Source organism: Sesamum indicum, linkage group LG9, assembly GCF_000512975.1.
Source record: "Sesamum indicum cultivar Zhongzhi No. 13 linkage group LG9, S_indicum_v1.0, whole genome shotgun sequence".
NCBI lineage: Eukaryota > Viridiplantae > Streptophyta > Magnoliopsida > Lamiales > Pedaliaceae > Sesamum > Sesamum indicum.
The window spans coordinates 2,010,575-2,032,431 of NC_026153.1; the positions used below are offsets into that span (position 1 = coordinate 2,010,575).

General features: G+C 32.6%; 1 protein-coding gene and 1 long non-coding RNA gene across 2 annotated transcripts; one reads left to right on the forward strand and one right to left on the reverse strand.

Annotated features, from left to right (window-relative positions):
- On the forward strand, positions 3,705-9,656 carry LOC105170277. Its single transcript, XM_011090960.2, has 5 exons — positions 3,705-3,932; positions 4,847-6,347; positions 7,951-8,351; positions 8,454-8,514; positions 8,882-9,656. The coding sequence occupies exons 2-5, from the start codon at positions 4,854-4,856 to the stop codon at positions 9,344-9,346; spliced, it is 2,421 nt and encodes an 806-aa protein (XP_011089262.1). The 5' UTR covers positions 3,705-3,932; positions 4,847-4,853; the 3' UTR covers positions 9,347-9,656.
- LOC110012613 lies at positions 20,504-21,857 on the reverse strand. Its single transcript, XR_002287833.1, has 2 exons — positions 21,751-21,857; positions 20,504-20,957 (listed from the first exon to the last, which is right to left on the reverse strand). It is a non-coding gene; the product is annotated as an uncharacterized LOC110012613 (long non-coding RNA).

Genomic DNA, 21,857 nt, shown 5'->3' on the forward strand with positions numbered 1-21,857 from the left:
GTACCAAACCCACCTCATTCACATCACTACTAATTCCATCAAAGATGATGAAATTCTAGGGAAAAGCTGAGTCGTCTGATCTCAGCTCATCTCCAGCAAGCTACTCTGAATTTTGTGAAATTAATTGCCAAACACATATATTTCTAATTTTTCAACTCAGCATCTAATTTTAAAATATTTTATTAAATAATTAATGCAGGTCCTTTTATAATTAAACTTTTAACATCACTATAATAATATATAGAAGATCAACAACCAAACATCAAATGATCTTTGTTTTTTCACAAAAACATAAAATAGAACTGATTCGACGATTGAACTTTACTTTTATATTCAAATTAGAATTGGACTTAAACTTGGATCTTGCTTAGAGTCGGCTTTCACTTTCATATCAAGAATGTCGACTTGCACTTGCAATATCGAATTGGATTTTCCTCCATCCTTATTCCTGGATTATATTCACAGAGGCCACTCATAAGAATACGACGTTCATGACTTTGATAATGACTAAATTTTCTTAAAAGACATCTTAACAAGAATTAGTAACGAAATTAAAACAGTGCACACTAAAAAAAGTTAGTAAAAATAAAATATTTTTAGTAACAATTTCTTTATAGAATTTTCATCACCGGTAGTTATATATATTTGATAAAATTAAAATAATTATAATTCAGTATATATTTAGTGATAATTTGTAATTATTATTTAATATTTTATCATTAGTATTATATTTATGATGACTTACAACATATTTTTTTTTAAATTTACTATAGTTATAACTACATCATCATTGTTTAAAAATTATTTAAAATCAACGATTATTTAATAAATACTTTTCGTAACAGTATACGATAAAAAAATTTCTTTAAATGGATATTAATTATAAATAATACTTTTTTATATTTTTTTAATTTATATAATTATAATAAATTTTAAGGAAGACTGATTGTCGTGGAAGACATAGAATTATGTGTTTTTGTTCAGAGTGGTTTTGATGAATAAGTTGATGTGATTAAAGTATGAAGAGGAGGGAAGAATTAGGTGGGCAGGGCTAGAGATGTGAAAAGGACAGGCTGTAATCTGGTGATGATTGCGTCACCTGTGGGTGACAGGGCTGGCCTTGGGGATTGCACAGTGGGGGGTTTGGGTTTGGTTATGGTATTTGGGTCTGCTCTGCTAAAGATCTTTTGCTTAGCTGAAGTCGCCATATTATCAATTACCCATAAAAAGCTGCTCAGTTAAACCGTACGGCAACACAAACAACCCCTTCAGACTCAGTCTCAGAAACCCACACATAACTCTCAGTTCTCACCTACATGCCATATTTCCATCCATTCATTTTCGGGAAAAACCTGCTCATCTCGAACCTCCAACCCTTGCTCTTGGACACCGTGTTTGGCACCACCGTATCCGAATCATTATAACCTCTTCCTTTCCTTTCTTTTTCCCTTTGGCTTTTTGTTGCTAGAATAAATCATTTATGCACAAAAAAGCTTAAGTTTTAATGCTAGTGAAATTTAAATGAATTTTACTGAAATAAACATATTTTTTTATTATTTTTAAAATTAAAAAATTATTATGAATACTAATTAACCACGATTATGAAAAAAATTGAAATCAAAGAATTTGAAAAGAAATCAGTACTTATAATATTATAAATAAATTGCAGAAATTAATAAGTAGATTCTATTTCAATATATAAATGCTATATGTATAAATTTTATTCTTAAATAACATACAAAATATGATCTTTATATATGCAACCTGTGTATGCTGAATGAAGTATATGATGAAATAAAATTTGAAACAAAAAAATCATTCCGAGATTGGAACCAATTAGCTCATATTTAGATGAATGGAATTAAATTAGAGAGAATGGTTTGAAGGTTTAAATGACTTTATTCTCGAGGAATTTGAAATTCAAGTTGAATAATTTTTGAAAATTTATAATTATTTAAATACGTTCAAAGAATTCGTACGGAATATTTAAAAATCATAATTTTTATAATCCATCAATCAATCCAAATATAGTTTGATAAATTCTTTAGCAGTAGTGTATGGACTTACATCAACTGAAAATTAGAGTCTCATCTTTAATTTTCATCCACGGAGGAGGAGAAAGAAAAAGCGCTTACAACCAAAGCAGGGTACCTCCAAACTAGCTTTAAAGAGATCTACCTAACTGTCCTTCATTTCATTTATGAATTTTAGTACTTACCCTATTTCAACTTATTAATTTAATTAGAGGGTGATGCCACCCATTTATTTATATCTTCTTACAATTTATAAGACGTCATATCTTATTATAAAAATAATTTTTAAAGAATTTAGATTGAAAAGAATGATGAAAACTTATAAGACGTCGGTAACAACAATTCTGTAACTAATATGATGAAAATTGAGATAATTTGCTAAAAATTTAGAGTAAGTTAAGATTTCTTTTTATTTTTTTTAAAATAACTTATAACTTCTTATTTTTTGTCGACAACCCCGTTCTACTAAAACATTTTGAAAAATTTATAAAATGTTATAAAATATTTTGAAAACTTGTAAGTTCTTATAAACGATGAATTACTATTGAGGATTTTTTTCAAAAAAAAAAAAAATTGTATATAATTTTTTAAATCGTAATTAGTTGTTCTAAAACCTATTGTTAAAAACATGGCACCAGTGACCATAAATCAATAATACAACGTTAAACCACACGAAATTTACTCAACTTGTGTAACTTTAGAATGGACTAAATTAGTAGTAGCAATAATAACAAAAAGGAAAGTTCCATTAATACCCACTGTTAATTTTGCACCAACCATAAAGAGCACTAAAAGATAATCCATTTTTACCATTAAAGAAAGTCACTCCTTTTTATTACACAGACACAAGAACGTTAGGCTAACACATGCTGAGTTTAGTTGGTAAAAACGGGCCAATTATGTGCTCGAATTTCTCTATTAATGTCAAAATTATAATATTACATACATAATTAATGAAAAGATATCTCTGTAGACGACTTATGGTTCTTGTGATACTTTCCGATTATTAAAAGATTTATTTTTTTTGTTCATTTTTGTAGCATATTTTATATGTGATCGATTGTTATATTTAAAAATATATTTATATATGTGGAAATTAATTTAATTTTGTCCTTTTGAGGAAAAAAGAAAGAAAGTGAAGCAAGATGTTTCGGAAAAAAAATGATAATATGTTTTGATTAATTAATGAGATTATATTTTATATTAAATTAATATATTTTTAATAAAATTACGTACGAACAAACATATATTTACTTTACTCATTGATTTAGAAATTGAAAATTGGAAAAAAAAAAAAACAGAAATAAATAGGTGAGAATAGTGGAAGGTGGTATTTTTGTAGTAAATGATGCAATTAAGGGGCGTATCCGAAAAAAGAAGGAAAATAGGTGGGCCGACAATTATTAAGTTTTCATTTTTATTTATAATTAATAGAGTGGGGTGGGGCCGGATTGAGAAATTGGGAAGCACAACACAAATTTTCAGTCCTGATTTTCTTGTAAGATCCATCCATCCATCCATGTCAAATTTGATAGATTTTTTGCAACAGTTTGATAGATATTCGCCGTCAAATGTAACGGCAGAAGAGACGTTAATTCCCCTTCCATTCCATTTGTACAAAACAGCAACGACAACAATAATAATAATAATAATACGAGAAACGCGAAAGCTTTATGAATTTCTTCTTGTTTATTCGTTGAAGCCAAACGGCAATTATCACCTCAGCAGCAATCATTGTCCCTACACTTCTCTTCTCTTCCTTCCAGCTAGCTCTGCTCCTCTCTCCGCTCCTACCCCACCACTCAACTCAACTCCCTCTTGGAATCTTTGCCGGAAACTTCCACCGGAATCTCTCCTCTTTCAAATGGGTTTTTCTTGAAAATTACAGATTACGAGAAGGTAATACATGGAAATTCTGAGAAAATATCAGTTCCATGACGTTGCGAAACCCTTTTTCTTGATCTTTTTGCTTGCTTCATTTCTCTTGTTGTTTTACAGTGTAAATAGTATCTCTTTCTCGTTTTCTTGAATTCTTGCAAGTTTGATGAGCTTTGCAAGAAAGCAAACATGCAGATTCAAGAATACTTTCTTCTTGTTTACTGAAGTTCAGGGTTTTCAACCAAGAACCCACGGATTTTCTAGTTGCTTTTTTTTTTTTTACTTAGTTTCTTCATCTTGATCGGTATTTGGCTTCATGAATCGGATCTTCTTGAAGATTATGATGCCGATCCGCTATTGGTGTGCGACAGTTCTTTCAGATCTTCTGTTCATGGGAGAATTCTTCGAGTCTTGAAACTCTAGGGTTTTGGTGGTATACGGGAAGCTTTTTCGATTACTTTATGTGTAAATCTCTATCACACTGCTGTGTACAAAACAGTATGTGGTCCAGAGATTTCTTTCAAGTTTTTTGCAGTTCTGGGCTAAAGTTTTTGTCTGGTTTTTCTCTCCTTTTTCCAGAGTTGAGACGTATGTATATATATGATTGAACAGTGAGTCCTAAGTCTATTCACTGTTTGCTTGGCTGAGAAGCATAAGTCTGAGACATTAAAATAAAGGCTTTTTCGCTTTCTTTTTCTTGCCTATTACTCGGATTCTCCGTAGTTTTCCTGCGATCTCTTGTCAACATCTCACTTCTCCAAGATTATTACTTTTCTTCACATGGAGCTGCATTTGTTTCTCATATGTTGTTTTCTCTTGTCTATTCGATAACTCTCTCTCGTCTCTCTCTCTCTCTCGTTATGAGGAGAATTTTTGCGTGTCTGTGTGTTTTCTTTTCTCCAGTGAATTCACATGCTGTGCTTTTCTACGCTCAGGCTATTCATGGATATGAGCAACTTTAGGCCTGAACTCCATGTTGCGCAGCAAAGCCGTCGAGATAAGTTGAGAATTCAGCATGATTCGAACCCACCCCATTATCAAGTTTATCCTAACAATTTGCAGCAACTTCCTCCCCATGATGCTCTAAATTATGAATCCAACAACCTTCGAAACTGTCGACCTGGGAATATATGCTATGACTCTTCAGACTTTTGCTCAGAAATGCCTAATTTTTCCATGAATTCTCAAGGTATGTTAGCACAAAAGGATGCCGTGATGGTTCATCAAGAACCCGATAAACGGGTCGGTGAAACTTTCTTTGGGAGTTTATCTAGAACAATCCCAAACACCTTCAATCCTTCAGCCACAATTAGTAGTGACCCACAATACTTTACCACATGGAAAAGCATTGGCTCACAATCGAGCAGCGATTGGGTGGCTAATCAAACCCCAATATTTGTCGGCGAGGGCCTGTCTGGATCTTCATTGAGAATCATCAATAGTTGTACTCCTATTTCCACATTTGAGGTCAAACCTTATCTAGGATATCAAGAATTACATCCACCTTTGAATAATCCAGCTACTGAGGTTTCTAATCCGAGCAGCCAGAACAAGCACTATGGGGATATGCATTGCAGTTCTTCGCTTTACCAAAATGCGTTTCAAGAACTTGTTGCCGCTCCAAATGATCGCTCTTCTGGCGTAGAATTGAGGCAAAAAGGTTCTGAGGAAACTAGCCATGGGCCTTGGGTGGTTGGTGGGGGTGAACTTCTACTTCTTCCAGCTTATGCTGATCAATTGCGCCTTAAGAGTGTTTCGCAATCAGTAAATAGGCCGGCCGACGGGTGCAATCAGTGGAGTGGAGAATTGGATTATGCAGCTGCTAAAAATGCAGACAATTCCAACAATCAGACCCTTTCATTGTCCCTTTCCTCCGTTCCGTCTCCCAAAGTGCATGCAACTCATATTGCTGATAGAGATATCGCCATGGATTTGCACTGTACAGATGTTTGTGCTGGTGGTAATGTTCAAGGTTCGAGGACCTTGAAGCCGGAGAACTTGCTTTCCGATCCAAATTTGTTGACCGGTGGTAAAGTTTTAGGAAATGTCCGTGCCGATATGATGGCAATTCCGGCTTTGACTCATAGAAATCCTGGCCCCCTCGGTCCATTCACCGGCTATGCTACAATTCTCAGAAGTTCAAAGTATTTGAGGCCGGCCCAGCAATTATTGGATGAGCTCTGCATTGTTGCCCGGCCTAAGCACATTGAAATATGCGAGGGGCCCCATAAGATCTTAGAGGAGGTTAGGGTTTCAAGTGATGCTGTTAGTAATGCTGAAGTACCAGCCGTTACAGGTGATTCCAGTGGTTCATCATTCGTGTTCAATGCTTCGAATGATAAGGGCCGAGAGCCAGAGGGTGCGAGCTGCTCGACAGATTCTTATCGGCCCGAAAATCTTCAGAAGAAGGCAAAACTTATGTATATGCTGGATGAGGTTGGTGATCTTTTGATTGCTTTATTATCATTTATGTACTTTACGTGTGTTAAATATTCATTACCATGCTTATATATATGACAACTTGAGGACTCTTTTCCATTGTTCCTGCAATGTTCTTCAGTGTTTAGGCTGCCTTGATGTAGCATGTGCAGTTCTCCATGTTTGTTTTCACTGTGAATAGAAATCTTGTTTTGTTTTCTTATATTTCCTTTTTTCTGCCCTTCGGACCAGGGTGTGGTAGCTCTATTTAGGATCGACTATAGCCTATGCTCGTGTGGTGACTCTATTTAGGATAGACTATAGCCTATGCTCGATCGGACGCGTTGGCAAATTCTCAGGATGGGTTGTTTAACATCTTCTTTTCTCGGCAGGCTTTTGAGATTCTTTTGATGATTAGTCATTTAAAGCATTTTGTTCATGTTACAAGAAAAATGGTAAGGTGTATTTTTAATGAAGTCCTCTAGAATAACATGTTTTGTGTTTCATTAAACTTTGGAAGTCTATAGGCCTTTCTTTTTTTAATTCTCGAATTCCATATTTTCGTTTTTTGTTGTTTATAAACACACATTTATGCCCGAAATTATCATTTTCATAATGATGATGTGTAAATAGTTATATTGTGGACATGTCCAACACATTATCCAAACATATTTTCAATTATGCAGGAAAACCAATTAAAAGTGAATTCATTTTAGAAATGCTGCGCATGCTAGATTTTATAAATAGCCGTTGTGAATAAAAGCATACGAGCTCCATGAGCATGAGTTTTAGTGGATTAGAGAGGAATGTATCACATACTTTTACTAATCCCAATTAATGTTCTTGACTTCCTTGGCTCTTATGCTACAAAATGTTAGTGGCTATTCCCTTTTCCTAGTTGCAGAAAGACTACTCTAGAACTATCATTACTCAGTTAGACAGCTACCGACCAACTATAATATGGTTTACTTTCAAGGAGTTCATCTAGACCGGTCTTAAGAGTAGGGTAGCTCAATTCTTGCCGTTTTCCACTATATTCCAACATCACGAGAATCCCAAACTTTGTAACTTAACTAATTATTTTCAATTTCCTACATGGACCAGATATTGGACTTGCAGATTCTTCAAGCATCCCAATGTCATTTCTTTCATACATAAATGGTTGATTTCAAGCCCTGATGAAATTACCTCTCTTTTAGCTCTAGTTTGATCTCAATAATCAAGAAAAAGTGCATCTCCATCTGGGGTTTGATCAATAGTAGTATGTGAACAATATTGCAACTTTTCCCCTTTTATGAGCTTTGACGCTCCATCCATTTCTTCTCTTCGCAGCTCATGATTTTCATCCTGTTGTGTTAGAACATTAGTTAAACTTGTCCACGTACAGCCCGGGCAAAAGAATCCCGGTGCATGACAGAATATATGGGCCACCCATGTATTTCTCAAGCTGTGACATGTGATGTGTCTTTGTAAAAATTTAACTTTTTGCATGTGTGAGACATTTTCAGTTGTCTTCTTATCTTTTCCCAACCCCACATTTATGCAATATCACAGTGTTTCAACTATTAGTGACCATGTAAGAAGTCGAACTTATGAAAAAATTTCATATGGTTTGTGAAAGGTCTGCAAAAGGTATAAACAGTATCAGCAGCAGATGCAAATGGTGGTTTCATCCTTTGAGTCAGTGGCAGGTCTTAGTGCCGCCACTCCTTATGTTTCTCTAGCTCTAAAGATGGTCTCCAAGCATTTCCGATGTCTAAAATCTGCAATAGCCGACTCACTCAAGGGCATAATAAATGCCTTGGGAGAGGACTTGTCGTCCCCCACTGCCGGCACAAGCACGAGCAAGAGCGACGCTGGTGTTTCGATGCTGAAGTTCTTTGACCAAAGCTTTCAAAGGCAGAAAGGAGCAGCTGGTCTAGGCATACTTGAAGGCCAACATATCTGGAGGCCCCAGAGAGGCCTACCGGAACGTGCTGTCTCTATTCTGCGGGCATGGCTTTTTGACCATTTTCTTCACCCGTAAGAGTTCTTTGTTTACACCCACAATCACAGACTTTCAGACAAACATGATGGTTTTATTCGTATGAACTTCTGGGTTGAGTTTGTTTTTTTTGTGTGAAGGTACCCCACAGACACCGACAAGCATATGCTCGCCGCACAAACTGGCTTAACCAGAAATCAGGTATTTTTGCGTTTATTTTTGCAGTTCATTCTGTAGGAAAGCAGGCTGTCTTCTTTTATATTAGTTGACTCTATCGTCACTCCGATTGGTCACAATCATGGACTAAATCATGGAACACTTGATGGCATGTTAAGTTTCTTGTTTTGAAGCAAAAATATAGATGTGTCGGTGCTCTACAGGAAAGATAACTTAGGTCTTGAAACTCCATCTCTGTTGTATCTATATATTTTTATTTTCAAGCATTCTTGATCATATATATATATATATATATTAATCGACACGTATTCTTGATCATATTATATTCATGTACATGTTTTTGGCGATGCGAACTTTCTAACATCAATAGCATCTTCGTTGTGCAATTCAGGTATCAAACTGGTTCATCAACGCTCGAGTCCGTCTATGGAAACCTATGGTTGAAGAGATACACATGCTGGAGACCAAAGGACTAGCGGCCGAAACAGGATCTGATGCTGGAAAAACCAATGGGATGAAAGTCGCAATTGAAGGTTGTGATCAAGCGAACAAGCAGCAAGTGGAATGCTCAAGCATTAGTCCGTCGGGACGTGAAATCGACCGGTTGAACGCAAACACATGGAATCAAGAAAAGCGTTCAAGAATCGAGTATCACGTTCCATCAAGTGTCGACGGTTCGTTGATGGGCTTGGTGCCGTCTCACCGGAGTGGGGTTGAGTTTGGAGGGCTTGGGGCCGTATCACTGACTTTGGGCCTCAGGCAAAGTGCGGAGAATGCGCAACGGCCATCTTTGCAGCAAGAGCATCACTTGAGGCCACATTTCGGAGGTCACATAATTCGAGATTTTGTTGGCTGATTGATGTTATAGCTTGTTAGTTGCAATCGGGGAGGTATTGGTGGGATTAAGATAGAAATAAAGAGGTGAGAAGAAGGCTGCTTCTTGCTATCATGCTACAAACCTTAGGAAACTCAAAAAGCTTCGAAAATGAGGTGCAAGTTACTAGAGCAATTTTTGCTGGATGTTAAATGGAGAAAACCTGTATATTTTAAGGTTAAGGGTCTGAATCAAGTTGCAATATTTGTAAAATTGTGGTTGGTATTAACCATTTCTTGCGGCTAATATATGTCGGAATTTGTGATATTCTACCTATTCTGTTGTCGATTTATTTCACATACTTTTGTTTTTGTGGTTAAAGACCCCCGGTGTTTATGCGGGGTTTGGCGTTGATTCTTACCGATTTATTTAAAATTTCCATAAAGTATTCCTATATAACAACAAAACCAGTAAACGAAGAAGATTTACTCCCTGTATAAATATCTTATCTCTATGTAATCGTTTTAAATAGAATACCCTTAATAAAATCACAAGGATTTATTTCACATAGTTGCTGTGGACCTGTGGTATTTGTTACAACAATAGCCTATTTTGATCCTATCATTTGTTAACCCTTGAGTTGCAAATGTTGTTTTCAGGATTATTTGACCTCTTCTGTGATCATTACCTTTGGGGTTAGATGCATAAAATCAATTACAGAAATCTGAATCCAAGTCTATATAACTTTATTCTACAATTGATTTTAGATAAATTAATTTTTTCATGAGCAAGCAACGGGTGGAATTGGGCAATGACGCGCATGTGTGGAAAATACGAGGATGTTGTTGGCCCATAATACTCAATTTAAGCCCATATGTTTACATTTATTTTGGAGGAATGCAGACTCACCTAAAAATATACTCCAAATATCATAATTAAATTGAACGCATCTTACCTAGCTAATATTACCAAGTACAAATATAGGTAATTATAGATTTAATTGCATACTCATTTTTAATTTTTATAAAACTACAATTACAATTTATTGCTAGTATGCTACACTGGATATAAACTGTAATTAATAGTCATCGATTATAAAACTGGTCCATATATAAACTCTCTCTATATACGGAGATGGAGAGGGTGAGATGAATTGGGCATGTACGCATACATACATAACAAAAACAATTAATATTGTGGTAAAAACTAAGTGCATATATATATATATATTCACACGTTAATACACATATGTATATCTTACATGAAAAGGATCTTCAAACACTAGTAAGCAAATGCAGGGTGATGCAGCTGCTCATATAATTATTGAATAAACATATATAGTGAAATTGTGGTAAATACAATAAACATAGATATAGGGCATGCATGTATGTATGTATACACAGAAACAGAGAGACATGCATGATGGATCAGTCTCTCCCTGGACATGAACCACCACTCTTGGAAAATTCCCTCCACGAGCATTTATGATGAGGATCCCAATCATCCAAACCACTACGACTGTCATCACCTCCATCCTCATCCTCCATCACCTTCTGCTTATCGTCCACCTTTGCAGCCACCACAGACCCCCCGCCCCTCTCTTTCATGATCATAATCAGTAGCAGCAAGACAACAAGCAACCTCATTTTACCCATCTTTATTTGCATCTCTCTCTCTCTCTCTCTAATTTGTTGGTGTAGGCAGAAGATTGGTGTTGTTATATACAGAAATCGATATTACTGGTGCAGGGATGATGGGCAGGGTGTCCACCTCCACCAAATGAGGCAACATTAAGTGGGATGCCTATAGATTGCACCATTGATAAATCATGTTATAGGATTATATATTCATCACCGTAATTAATCAACCAAATGATGGAGTTGACGGAAATTATGTGTATATAGATTAGGCCATTCTGGATGACCAAACTATATATGAATATGATCCCTACCCACTCATAATTCAAGTGGATGAATTTAAACAAAAAGTCCAAGGATTACAGTGAAAACCGCCCTGCTGCTCTTGTTTTTGCATTCTGATGCTACTTGTGAGGTAATATTAATTGGGTTCACTGCATTTTTTATCCCTAATTTATACGTTATTTAACGTTTTCATCCTTTAACCTTTTAGGATATTTGCATCTTTTTAATTTTTACAATTTTAGTTATTTATTTATTTATTTTTTGTCGGAGTTCACATACTGTAAAGAAAGGTAAACTGATCCTCCGATCAGAAAAAAATGGATTGAAAATCATGAAAGTTAAAAAATATAAGACCAAAATGCTACCCTATAAAATTAAAGGACAAAAGACACTGGCAAAATTAGGCCCGTATATGAACAATAGTCCCAATTTTGAAAGATTGCGTGAGATGTACATGCATTTTTCTGGTGAGAAGTGTGAAATCTAAAAAGAAACTAAAATAATTGAAATCACAAATGCAGGATGAAAATGCTGCTTTAGAAACTTAAAGAACGAAAATGTCAAATGACCCAAGTTACAGGACCAACAATGCATTTAAACCATATTAATAGGAGGGAAATTCTAGCCCAAACCTAATTTAATAAATTTGAATCAATCATACGACAAGTGCATTACACTTTGTTAAAAATGTAATTATGCAAGGGTTAACTACCTCTAAATCTAAGTGTATTTCATCAACCATAGGTGAAAGGGTTAACTACCTTTAAATCCCTTAAAAATTATGTAATTATACTATGCCCCTTTTGTTTTTTCGAAATTATACTTATACCTCATTCATATTGAAAAGCTCAATTTATAAAAAATGTTGATATTAATAAAAGACTAATTGAATGCCAAGTTCATTCTTACTCAAGGCTCAATCTAAATTATCAGCCAAATTAAATCTTCTTCATAGTATTTTGAAACTTGTATATAGTTCAAGCTGAGTAAATCTAACAAAGTACTGTTATGAAATTATAATAAATGGAGAAAAAATTACTCATTTTTTGTGTTTTTTTTTTAAAAAAATCTTTCTATATATACAAAAGCAATGTGGAAAAGAAAAACAAATTATAACGATTTTTAAAACAATAATAATTAATAAATCTCAATCTTAAAAGATTGTTTTACTGCCGCTAGACCCATCGTTAAGTTGTTGATAATGAACCAATGGCATTAATAATCATACTAGCCCTAATTTGTGAAATTAATTATTTTCAAAGTGATGTACTTAATTAGTAATAGTAATCATTGTAAGAACTATATTAAGGTAAATAGCAATTTACCCATATGATATTGAAAATCAATAAATTATCTCTCTATGAGAAAAATATAATATTTACCCCTTTATACTTTTTAAAATAAAACAATTTACCTCCCTGTCTAAGGAGTCAAATTGCTTCATTTTAAAAAACATAAAGAGATAAATTGTTGTATAGAGATAAATAAAATTTACTTTTTTATAGGGGATAATTTGTTATTTACATTAATATCACATAGTGTTGCTTGCATTTTTTTCGATTTTTAATTGTACCAAATTGATCATTGTTAGCTGTGATTAAATATCATTAGGGGCATAATATGAGAGAGCATTATTGACAGTGGCACATCCAGGAATAGACATCTCCACTAAACTTGATATTACTATATATGTGTCATTTCTTCTTCAACTTGTTGGCATAACATAATTGTTCTAACTGTAGTTATCTAAAATTATATCAAATGTGTCACCCACCCACAATATCAGTATATGATGATGTTGATTGTGCCACTAGCTATATACCTGCAAAATTTTAATTTGAATTGAGTTTAATCAAATTTAAATTAATTATATAATATAACGAGTGTAATATATACATATTTTTTTAAGTATAAAATAGAAGAAAAATAAAATGAATAACCCACTAAAATTAATAAAATATATTAAATTTAAATTTACATGAATAAAAAGTAATTAATATAATTAATTGATGTCCAAAAAATATTTGGCCCAAGCAAAGGCCCAATTTACATGAAAGCCTGATAAAAAGGCCCATGAGTGTACGGGGCTCGACAGGAAGTGACCTCTACCCAGCAACTATTTCACAGAGTAGGCCCCTTTGGCCAGCTTGGCTTCTAGAAATATCTCCCTCACACATGTTAGGAGGCACACTCATCTAACATGGAAAAGATGGTCGCGTAAGCTATGACAAAGGCATGAAGATATAGGAAAGATTTCCCATGCATCCCAACAACCCTTGGGAAATTTGATCCCTTTTCCCCTGAGAGACTTATTTTTGAGCTAGGATTTCTTATCAAATACAAACTTCTCAAAGATTCTAGCCAGTCACTTCCGGATTTCAAGAAAACTTATCCACAACAATAGTTGATCGGAATCCCAGGAAGTACACTTCTCTAAACAATAGTTGATCGGATTCCAAGAAAACTTATCAACAACATGCACATATATATTACATTAAACTCCAAGTCTCTAAACATAAAAACGTCACACAAATTATACAAAATATATATAGAGTAGCTTGTGTACATAATCTGGTGATTATTAAAGATATATATATATATATATATATATGTAGCTAATTAATGTATGTGTGATGATCAGTGTTGCCCTGGACATAAACCTCTCACATAGTCCCCCAGCGAGCAGCTATGGTGTGGATCCCATGTTTTACTATCATCAACATGATCAACTACATGATCCTGATCATCATCCCGCCACACCACCATCTATTATAGATTTCACCATTTCTTCCAGGATTAATCACCTTAATCAACCATATAATGGAGTTGAAAGAAATTAATAGTAATTAGGGCATTCTGGAAAGAGCAAATTATGATCATATTCTCACATAATGTCCAAGTGGATCGAAAGTCCAGGGATTATAGTGAAAACCCTGCTATTTTTGCATCCTGATGGTACATCATGTCTGATGAATTAGATGAAATTATTCCATTTCATTGACTGAAGTTTGATGTTTACTAAGCCAAGCACTAGTGCCAAAAAGTTGTACGTTTATTTGTAATTTTAGTCCTATATATACTTATAGAAAATGACAATTTTAGTCATGTTGAAATGACAGTACATCATTACAATTTTTAAAAAAATGACATACTAAGGACAAAATCTGTTGAAAATTGCAAATTTGATCGGAATTTGTTATGTGTCTCTCACCTGAGCCTAAAATTCTGACAAAATTCTAAATTTTGGTGATTTTGTGTTTAATGTGTCCAACTTCTAAAATAGCAAATTCTACTCCAATGTAATTAAAATTGACACCCACTGTAGTTACCGGAGTAAAATGATAATTTTTACCCCTATGTATTTCGGACAGCCATATCATGTAATTCAACTATACTGCTTTTTTTCTCTTTTCTTTCTACGTATGTTTTTGCGTTGGGAAAAGAAAAGTAGCAAATTGGAGAGGGTATTTGGTTCCCAATGTAACATGTTGTTATTAGAATTAGGCGACTAATTCAGTCATTTTTTAACTGAGGAATGAAGTAAATTGTTCTGGCATGTCCAGAGCTTTTGTTCATCCACAATCCTAATCAAATTCTTGATTATGTTTAGACTTCTTCAAAATAATATAATTAAATTTTAACCTTTATAATTTTAGAAATTACATTTAAAACCCCTCAAAAAATGTTGTGATATCAATAAACGTCACCCATATAGTTAGTGGATGAATAGGGGAAAAAGAAAATTTTTGTTCTATAACTTTGATTTGAATTCATTTTGGTCTTTTATTTTCGACAATATTAGATTTGATCCTTTCTCTATCAATTTTGTATAGATTTAGTCCTTTTGCCTAATTCATGATTTTTTTACACTTTCGTGATAAAGGTTAATAGTCCATCCTAATCCTCTAAATGTAATATAAACAAGTATTTTTTCAATAAATTTAGGCTCGTGGCGAATATCGGCTACGTGATGCAAAATGAATGGATATATATGGACTAAAATTGCTTTTGAAATGCTGTGTAGGGGTAAAATTATTCGAAATTGGGTCAGAGAACTAAAATTAAATAATTTTGAGAGTTATAGGACTAAAATTAAAACAGATAAATCTAAAGAACTAAAATTAATAGCAAATAAAAAAGACTAAACAAATAATTTTCCTGATCGAGTAGTATGATCAATTCTATAAGTACAATTTATACATCTACATTTATTTTGATGAATAGACCATATTTTCAACTGATCGTACATATACATCCATAAAAGATCCATATAACATGTCGACTATAATACTTCAATGCTATAACCCTTCTTCTTGAAATTTCTAAAAGTTGGGGCTGGCTCGAGCATTGAAATATTATCGCTAGTAAAATGATAATCTTTTTTTTTTGGCATCTACATTGATATATGGAAAAATGCAAGTAGTCTTCTAATGATATTGCAAATGAGCAATTTACCTTCCTATATTTTTTAAAATAAAGAAATTTACTTCCTTGAACAAGAAGGTAAATTGCTTCACTTTAAAAAGCACAAAGGCATAAATTGCTATTTTACTTTCACATGGAGTAATTTGCTCATTTTTAAGATCAAATGGATAAATTGCTATTCATCCTATATATATCTTACCTAATACAGTGTCCAATTCCAAGATATCTAGCTATGTGCAAGACTGGAATTACTCCAATTATGTCAGTACAAATAAACTCTATCAGATATTATACAAAGTTGTTTATTTTTTAATTTGATCAATAAATATACCTCTCTCTTTCTTTTTCTTCTTCTTCTTCTTTTTTTTTGTTTAACACATGATCCATATTCATCGATCATAAAACTGGTGCAAATATAAACTATATATATATATATATATATATATATTGCTAAACTAGATTCTTTAGGGTCTTATCGATGCAGCATATATGTATATATATATATATACATCATATATATATGTGGAGAGGGAGAGGGAGAGGGAGAGATGAATTCGGCATGTAAGCATACATACACAACAGAAAAGCAATTAACAGTGGTAAAAACAAAGTTGCAACCCCCCATCACACAATAATACACATATGTACATCTTACATCAAAAGGATCTTCAAACACTACTAAGCAAATGCGTGCATGCATGCAGTGAAAGCTGTTCTTATAATTAATTATTATACAATAAACATATATAGTGAGACTGTGGTAAATACATGCAGATATATATATATATATATATATATATATATATATATATATATATATATATATACATGCAGATATATATATATATATATATATATATATATGATATGTGTACACAGAAACACACACTGATGGCATGGCATGGCATGATGGATCAGTCTCTCCTTGGACATGAACCACCATGCATCATAAATTCCCTTAACGCGCATCCATGATGCTTCTCCCAATTATCCAAACCACTACCATCATCACCTGCATCCTCATCCTCCATCACCTTTGCCTTATCAACCTTTGCAGCCACCACACACTCCCTCTCTTTCATTATCGTAATCAGTAGCAGCAGCACAACAAGCAACCTCAGTTTACCCATCTTTATTTGCATCTCTCTCTCTCTATAATTTGTTGTTATGAATTAAATAGGCAGAAGATTGGTGTTGATATATACAGAACTAAGTACTGCTGCAGGGTTGATGGGGTGTCCACCAAATGAGGCAACGTTAAGTGGGTATTGCACCAATGGTTGTAGGATTCATCACCTTAATTAATCAACCAAATGATGGAGTTGATGGAAATTATTAGGCCATTCTGGATGACCAAATTATCTATGATCTCTAGTCATAATGAATCTAAACAAAAAGTCCAAGGATTACAGTGAAAACCCTGCTGCTCTTGTTTTTGCATTCTGCTGATGCTACATCTGAGGTAATATTAATTGGGTTAAATGTATTTTTTATAGGTCATTTGTCGTTTTCGTCCTTTAACTTTCTAATGTATTTGTAATTTTTTAATTTTTATAATTTTGGTCATTTTTTTTTTTGCAGAGTTCACATTCCGGAAAGAAGGGTAAATTGATCCTCCGACGAAAAATAGATTGAAATTATGAAAATTTAAAAGATATAAGACAAAAATATTACTCTAAAAAGTTGAAAGACAAAAATACTGGCAAAATTAGGCCAATATATAAAAAGTAGCCTCAATTTTGAAAAGTCCCATAAAATGCACATGCATTTTTTTCTGTCAAGAAGGGTGAAACCTGAAAAAAAATTAAAGGACTGAAATCGCAAAAATTAAAAAAATGTAAGCTCAAAATGCTCTCGTAGAGAGTTAAAGAACGAAAACCTAAATTATAAGACCAATAATGCATTTAAATCATATTAATTAGGTGAAAGGGTTAACTACCTCTAGATCCCTTAATAATAATGTAATTATACTTTGCCCCTTTTGATTTTTCGAAATAATACTTAAACCTCATCCTAATTAAAATGATCAATTTATAAAAAATCTGATATTAATAAAAACATAATTAAATGCCAGTTTCGTCCTTACTAAGGATCCTTCTAAATTATTGGCCAAATTAAATTTCCTAGATAATATTTTGAAACTTATATGTAGTTTAAACGAGTAAATCTAACAACGTACTGTCATAAAATTATAATAAATGGAGAAAAAATTACATCATAATTAGGTGAACATACAGTAATAAAAAAGTATGAATTGACTGTATGTGCACAGTAGTAGAAACATGAACTCTTAGATGAACACCACCAAAAATTGAAGTTTAATTATAAGTACACTTCTATTTAATGGCACAATATCACAAATACACCCCCTAAGTTAATAAGTTTCATGGATAAGAAGTGTATTTATAATTTTGTAAATGATATAAGATGTTTTATTTAATTAAATTTAACTTTAGATATTATTGATATAATTAATTAATTCAAAAATCCTACATTATTAATGGCCAAGATTTAAAAAAAAGTATAGTAAATAAATATTAAATCCACCACGGTCAAAGAAAATCAGTGCTCAAATTTTAAGTAATTTTGGCCATGCTCAATCATATGATTTTAGCTACTTGGTAATATATTTGCCATGATCTTTGATTATAACTAATGTTTTGACCTCATTTACTGAAAAAAAAAAAAAAAAAAAAAGAAGAAGGAGAAGAAGAAAACAATGGTTAAAATCATTGTTGTTAGCCGTGGTTAAATTCACCATAATAATTTATTTCTAGTCATGATAATTAACCATAACAAAGAGTTATATTTCTTCCGGTGGAATATATTGACACGATTGATTGTTCTAAAGTTGAATTATATGATCAGTGATTAATAAAAAGGAGTAAAACTGTTTTTTTAAAAAAATGAATTTAGAGCATGGAAAAGGTCATTAGAAGCATAATGTGTGAGAGCAATATTAACAGTGGCACATCCAGAAATAGACTTCTCCACCAAACTGGATATCTATTTTATATAAATAGAATATGCCTTTTTAACTGTTACGACATCGTAATACCAATTTTTATCATTATATTAATAATATCTCTAAGTTAATTTTTTTTTCTTTGTTGTTTTTTTTAGAAATATAATGTATTGATTTATTTATATTTTTTTTATAATATATTTTAAAATATAAAATATTATTATCATATGCACTCATAAATCACGTATCCGACAGCAAGTTACTATATATGTGTCATTTCTTCTGCAACTTGCTAGCATAACATAATTGTTCTAATTGTACTCATCTAGAATAGTATCACTATCATTAAATGTGTCACCCGCCCACGATATCTGTATCTGATGATGTTGATTGGGCCACTATATTTCTTACTATTTCTCCGACGGCAAATTCTAATTCGAAATAAATTTAATTAGTTATACCTATAAGTATAATATATATGTAATTTTTAATTATAAATAAAAATAAAATGAACAACAAACTAAAATTGATAAAATAGATTAAATTTTAATTTATATGGATAAAAAATAATTAATATGATTAATTGATGTCCAATAATTAATATGATTAATTGAAATTCGGATTCTATCTTCGTTGGAAGACTTATTCCCCTTAGGTTTTCTTATCAAATACAAACTTTTCAAAGATTCTAGCCAACCACTTTCGGATTCCAAGGAAACCTATCCACATCAGTTGTTAACCTGATAGAGGGTTGTTGCTATAAAAACCATCATTCCTCCCCCTGTAAAGCGTAATGCAAGTTTTAGCATAAATATTCGCATATGAGTACTCTAGCACAATTATTCTTTTATTACTATTCACTAACTTGAGTGTCAGAATGCTAACGTATTTTTTGAAGTTCCCTCATCCTAGACTTGGGAAAGTTTTGACTCAAGAAATCCAGATTCAAAATATATCCAACGTGCTTTTGCTTGCATCAGTAATTAATTAAAGAAATGGTTACTTATGGGAATAAATAAATTTAAATCAGGTATTTTAGTTAATCCATATTTTGTCTATCAAAAGTAGTTTTCTAAGGTCTTGAGCCATAATTTATACAATCTACATGATATTGTTAAGGTTGAGGGGTGTAAAGTAACTACCTTCACGTACGTTATATGTATGGACTAAACCACCTGTATATATAAAAATAAAATGACAAGTAAATTCTTTCCCCTTTTTCCCTTCTCTCATCTTTTGGTTTTCTTTTCTTATTTTTCATCTCCATTATATTGTACTTTTTATCACCTAAATTATACAATGCTTTTAATTTGTAAATACATTAATAGAAATCATGATAATTAGCTCATTTATTTATTTAATTCTTAAAAATCAAAAAAAAGATATTTATCATAAAAAATTACATTCAATAAAATCGCATTAATTTTTTATTTTATGTGTCGCGACCCCTAATATATAGTATAGATATAAATGGACGGTGGGACTTTAATAAGAGGAGGAAGGAATTAATAAGGGCGACGTGGGTGTGATTAATTAAGGACCAAGTTAGTATTTTTTTTCTTGCAAAGATCATGTTAATTTATTTATTGTACATTAAGAACAATCAAATCCGTTAATTAGGTTGAACATTATTAATTAATATGAAACTTTATTTTATTAGTATTAACAATCTAATGGTGTAAACGATAATTACTTCTAAATAATAATGAAGTGATAAATAAACTATTAATTGAAATATTTCCTTTTCCAATATATAATTATAAACAATAAATATACATACAATGATTATTCAAAATACAGCAAGACATATATATATATATATATATATATATATAAGCATGTAATTGGGCACATAAAAGAAAGCAAGTGCATTTACCCTATTTAATTAAGGCAACCCTTCATCACATATATAGCACACGCACATATATATTACATTAAACTCTAAACATAAAAATGTTACACAAATTATACAAAATATATATAGAGTAGGCGAGTTTGTATAATCTGGTGATTATTGAAGACACATACGTATCTACGTAGAGCTGTATACTTCGATAGTTAATGTATGTATGTATGGATGATGATGAGTGATCAGTGTTCCCCTGGACATGAACCACTCATATAGTTCCCCAGCGAGCAGCGATGGTGTTTACCGTCATCCCATGTTTTACTATCTTCATCATGATTGACTACATGATGACCCTCATCATCATTCCTCCACACCGCCTCCTGCTGCTGCGTTTCGGCCACCACTCCCCACCAACACCGCATAATCACTGCCACTACAACAAGCAGCACGACCAACCTCCTCATTCTGCCCATCATCTTCCACAACTCTACCCTGCATGCCAGCCATATATATAGAATTAGTTCATGCTATACGACGCCCACATCCCTTCAGTTTTAAGTATATACAAGAAAACCCCTTATCTTTGAAAACTTGTACCGCATGCATCCGCAGTGCTCATATGTTATCCATAGATTTCCTTATGAAGATTGGAGTATTATAATGTAAAATATGACCGCAACAAATGCCACTTTAATTAATATTTCTAAAATCGAGCATATTTTTTTTTTTGTATAATATATATGTCGATATGATCAAATATCATGCCTTGATTTGATTATTTCCCTCCATTCAAAGGAAAAATGAGGAGACTTGCAAATATTATTTTACTATTTTTTTTTTATTAATTTGAGGCTGAAAAATATATATCTTGTTGGCTTTATTGCAACTTTAGTCCTATAATTATAGGCATTTGGTGTTTTGATCTTTTAAAAAATGAAACTTACGGTTTTGTTCTTTATTTTTGTAGACTTCACAATTTGAGAACACAGTTTTTCGGTCTACCAAAATTTGACACATGCAAGTCATGTGTCACCTTAAATTTAATGACACATGCTTGCAATTTTCAACTTTTTGAAAAAATATGTCTCAGATTGCGAAATTGGAAAAAATAATGGACTATATACATAGCAGATTCCATTTTTTAAAGGACTAAAACCATGAATACCATAATTAAAGGATCAAAATTGCAATAAAGCCATGTATATATATACTACAAAATAGCATTAAGCAAGTATGATTAGTGTTACGAAACTACTTTATTAATTAGATAGGGATTAGAACTTACTCAACATATAGTGATCGATGAATACTCGTAATTTGTTGCGACGCAGAGGTGTGGACTGGTCGATGTTCAGTCGTTGGAAATTAGAGTTATAAGGAAGCTGCAGGGCA

What these genes read in the sequence shown, in the direction of transcription:
- LOC105170277 (XM_011090960.2), top strand. Translation starts at nt 4,854, where the DNA reads ATGGATATGAGCAACTTTAGGCCTGAACTCCATGTTGCGCAGCAAAGC. An exon ending in TTATGTATATGCTGGATGAG is followed by an intron (nt 6,348 to 7,950) that starts GTTGGTGATCTT and finishes GGTTTGTGAAAG; the next exon opens with GTCTGCAAAAGGTATAAACA. An exon ending in CTGGCTTAACCAGAAATCAG is followed by an intron (nt 8,515 to 8,881) that starts GTATTTTTGCGT and finishes TGTGCAATTCAG; the next exon opens with GTATCAAACTGGTTCATCAA.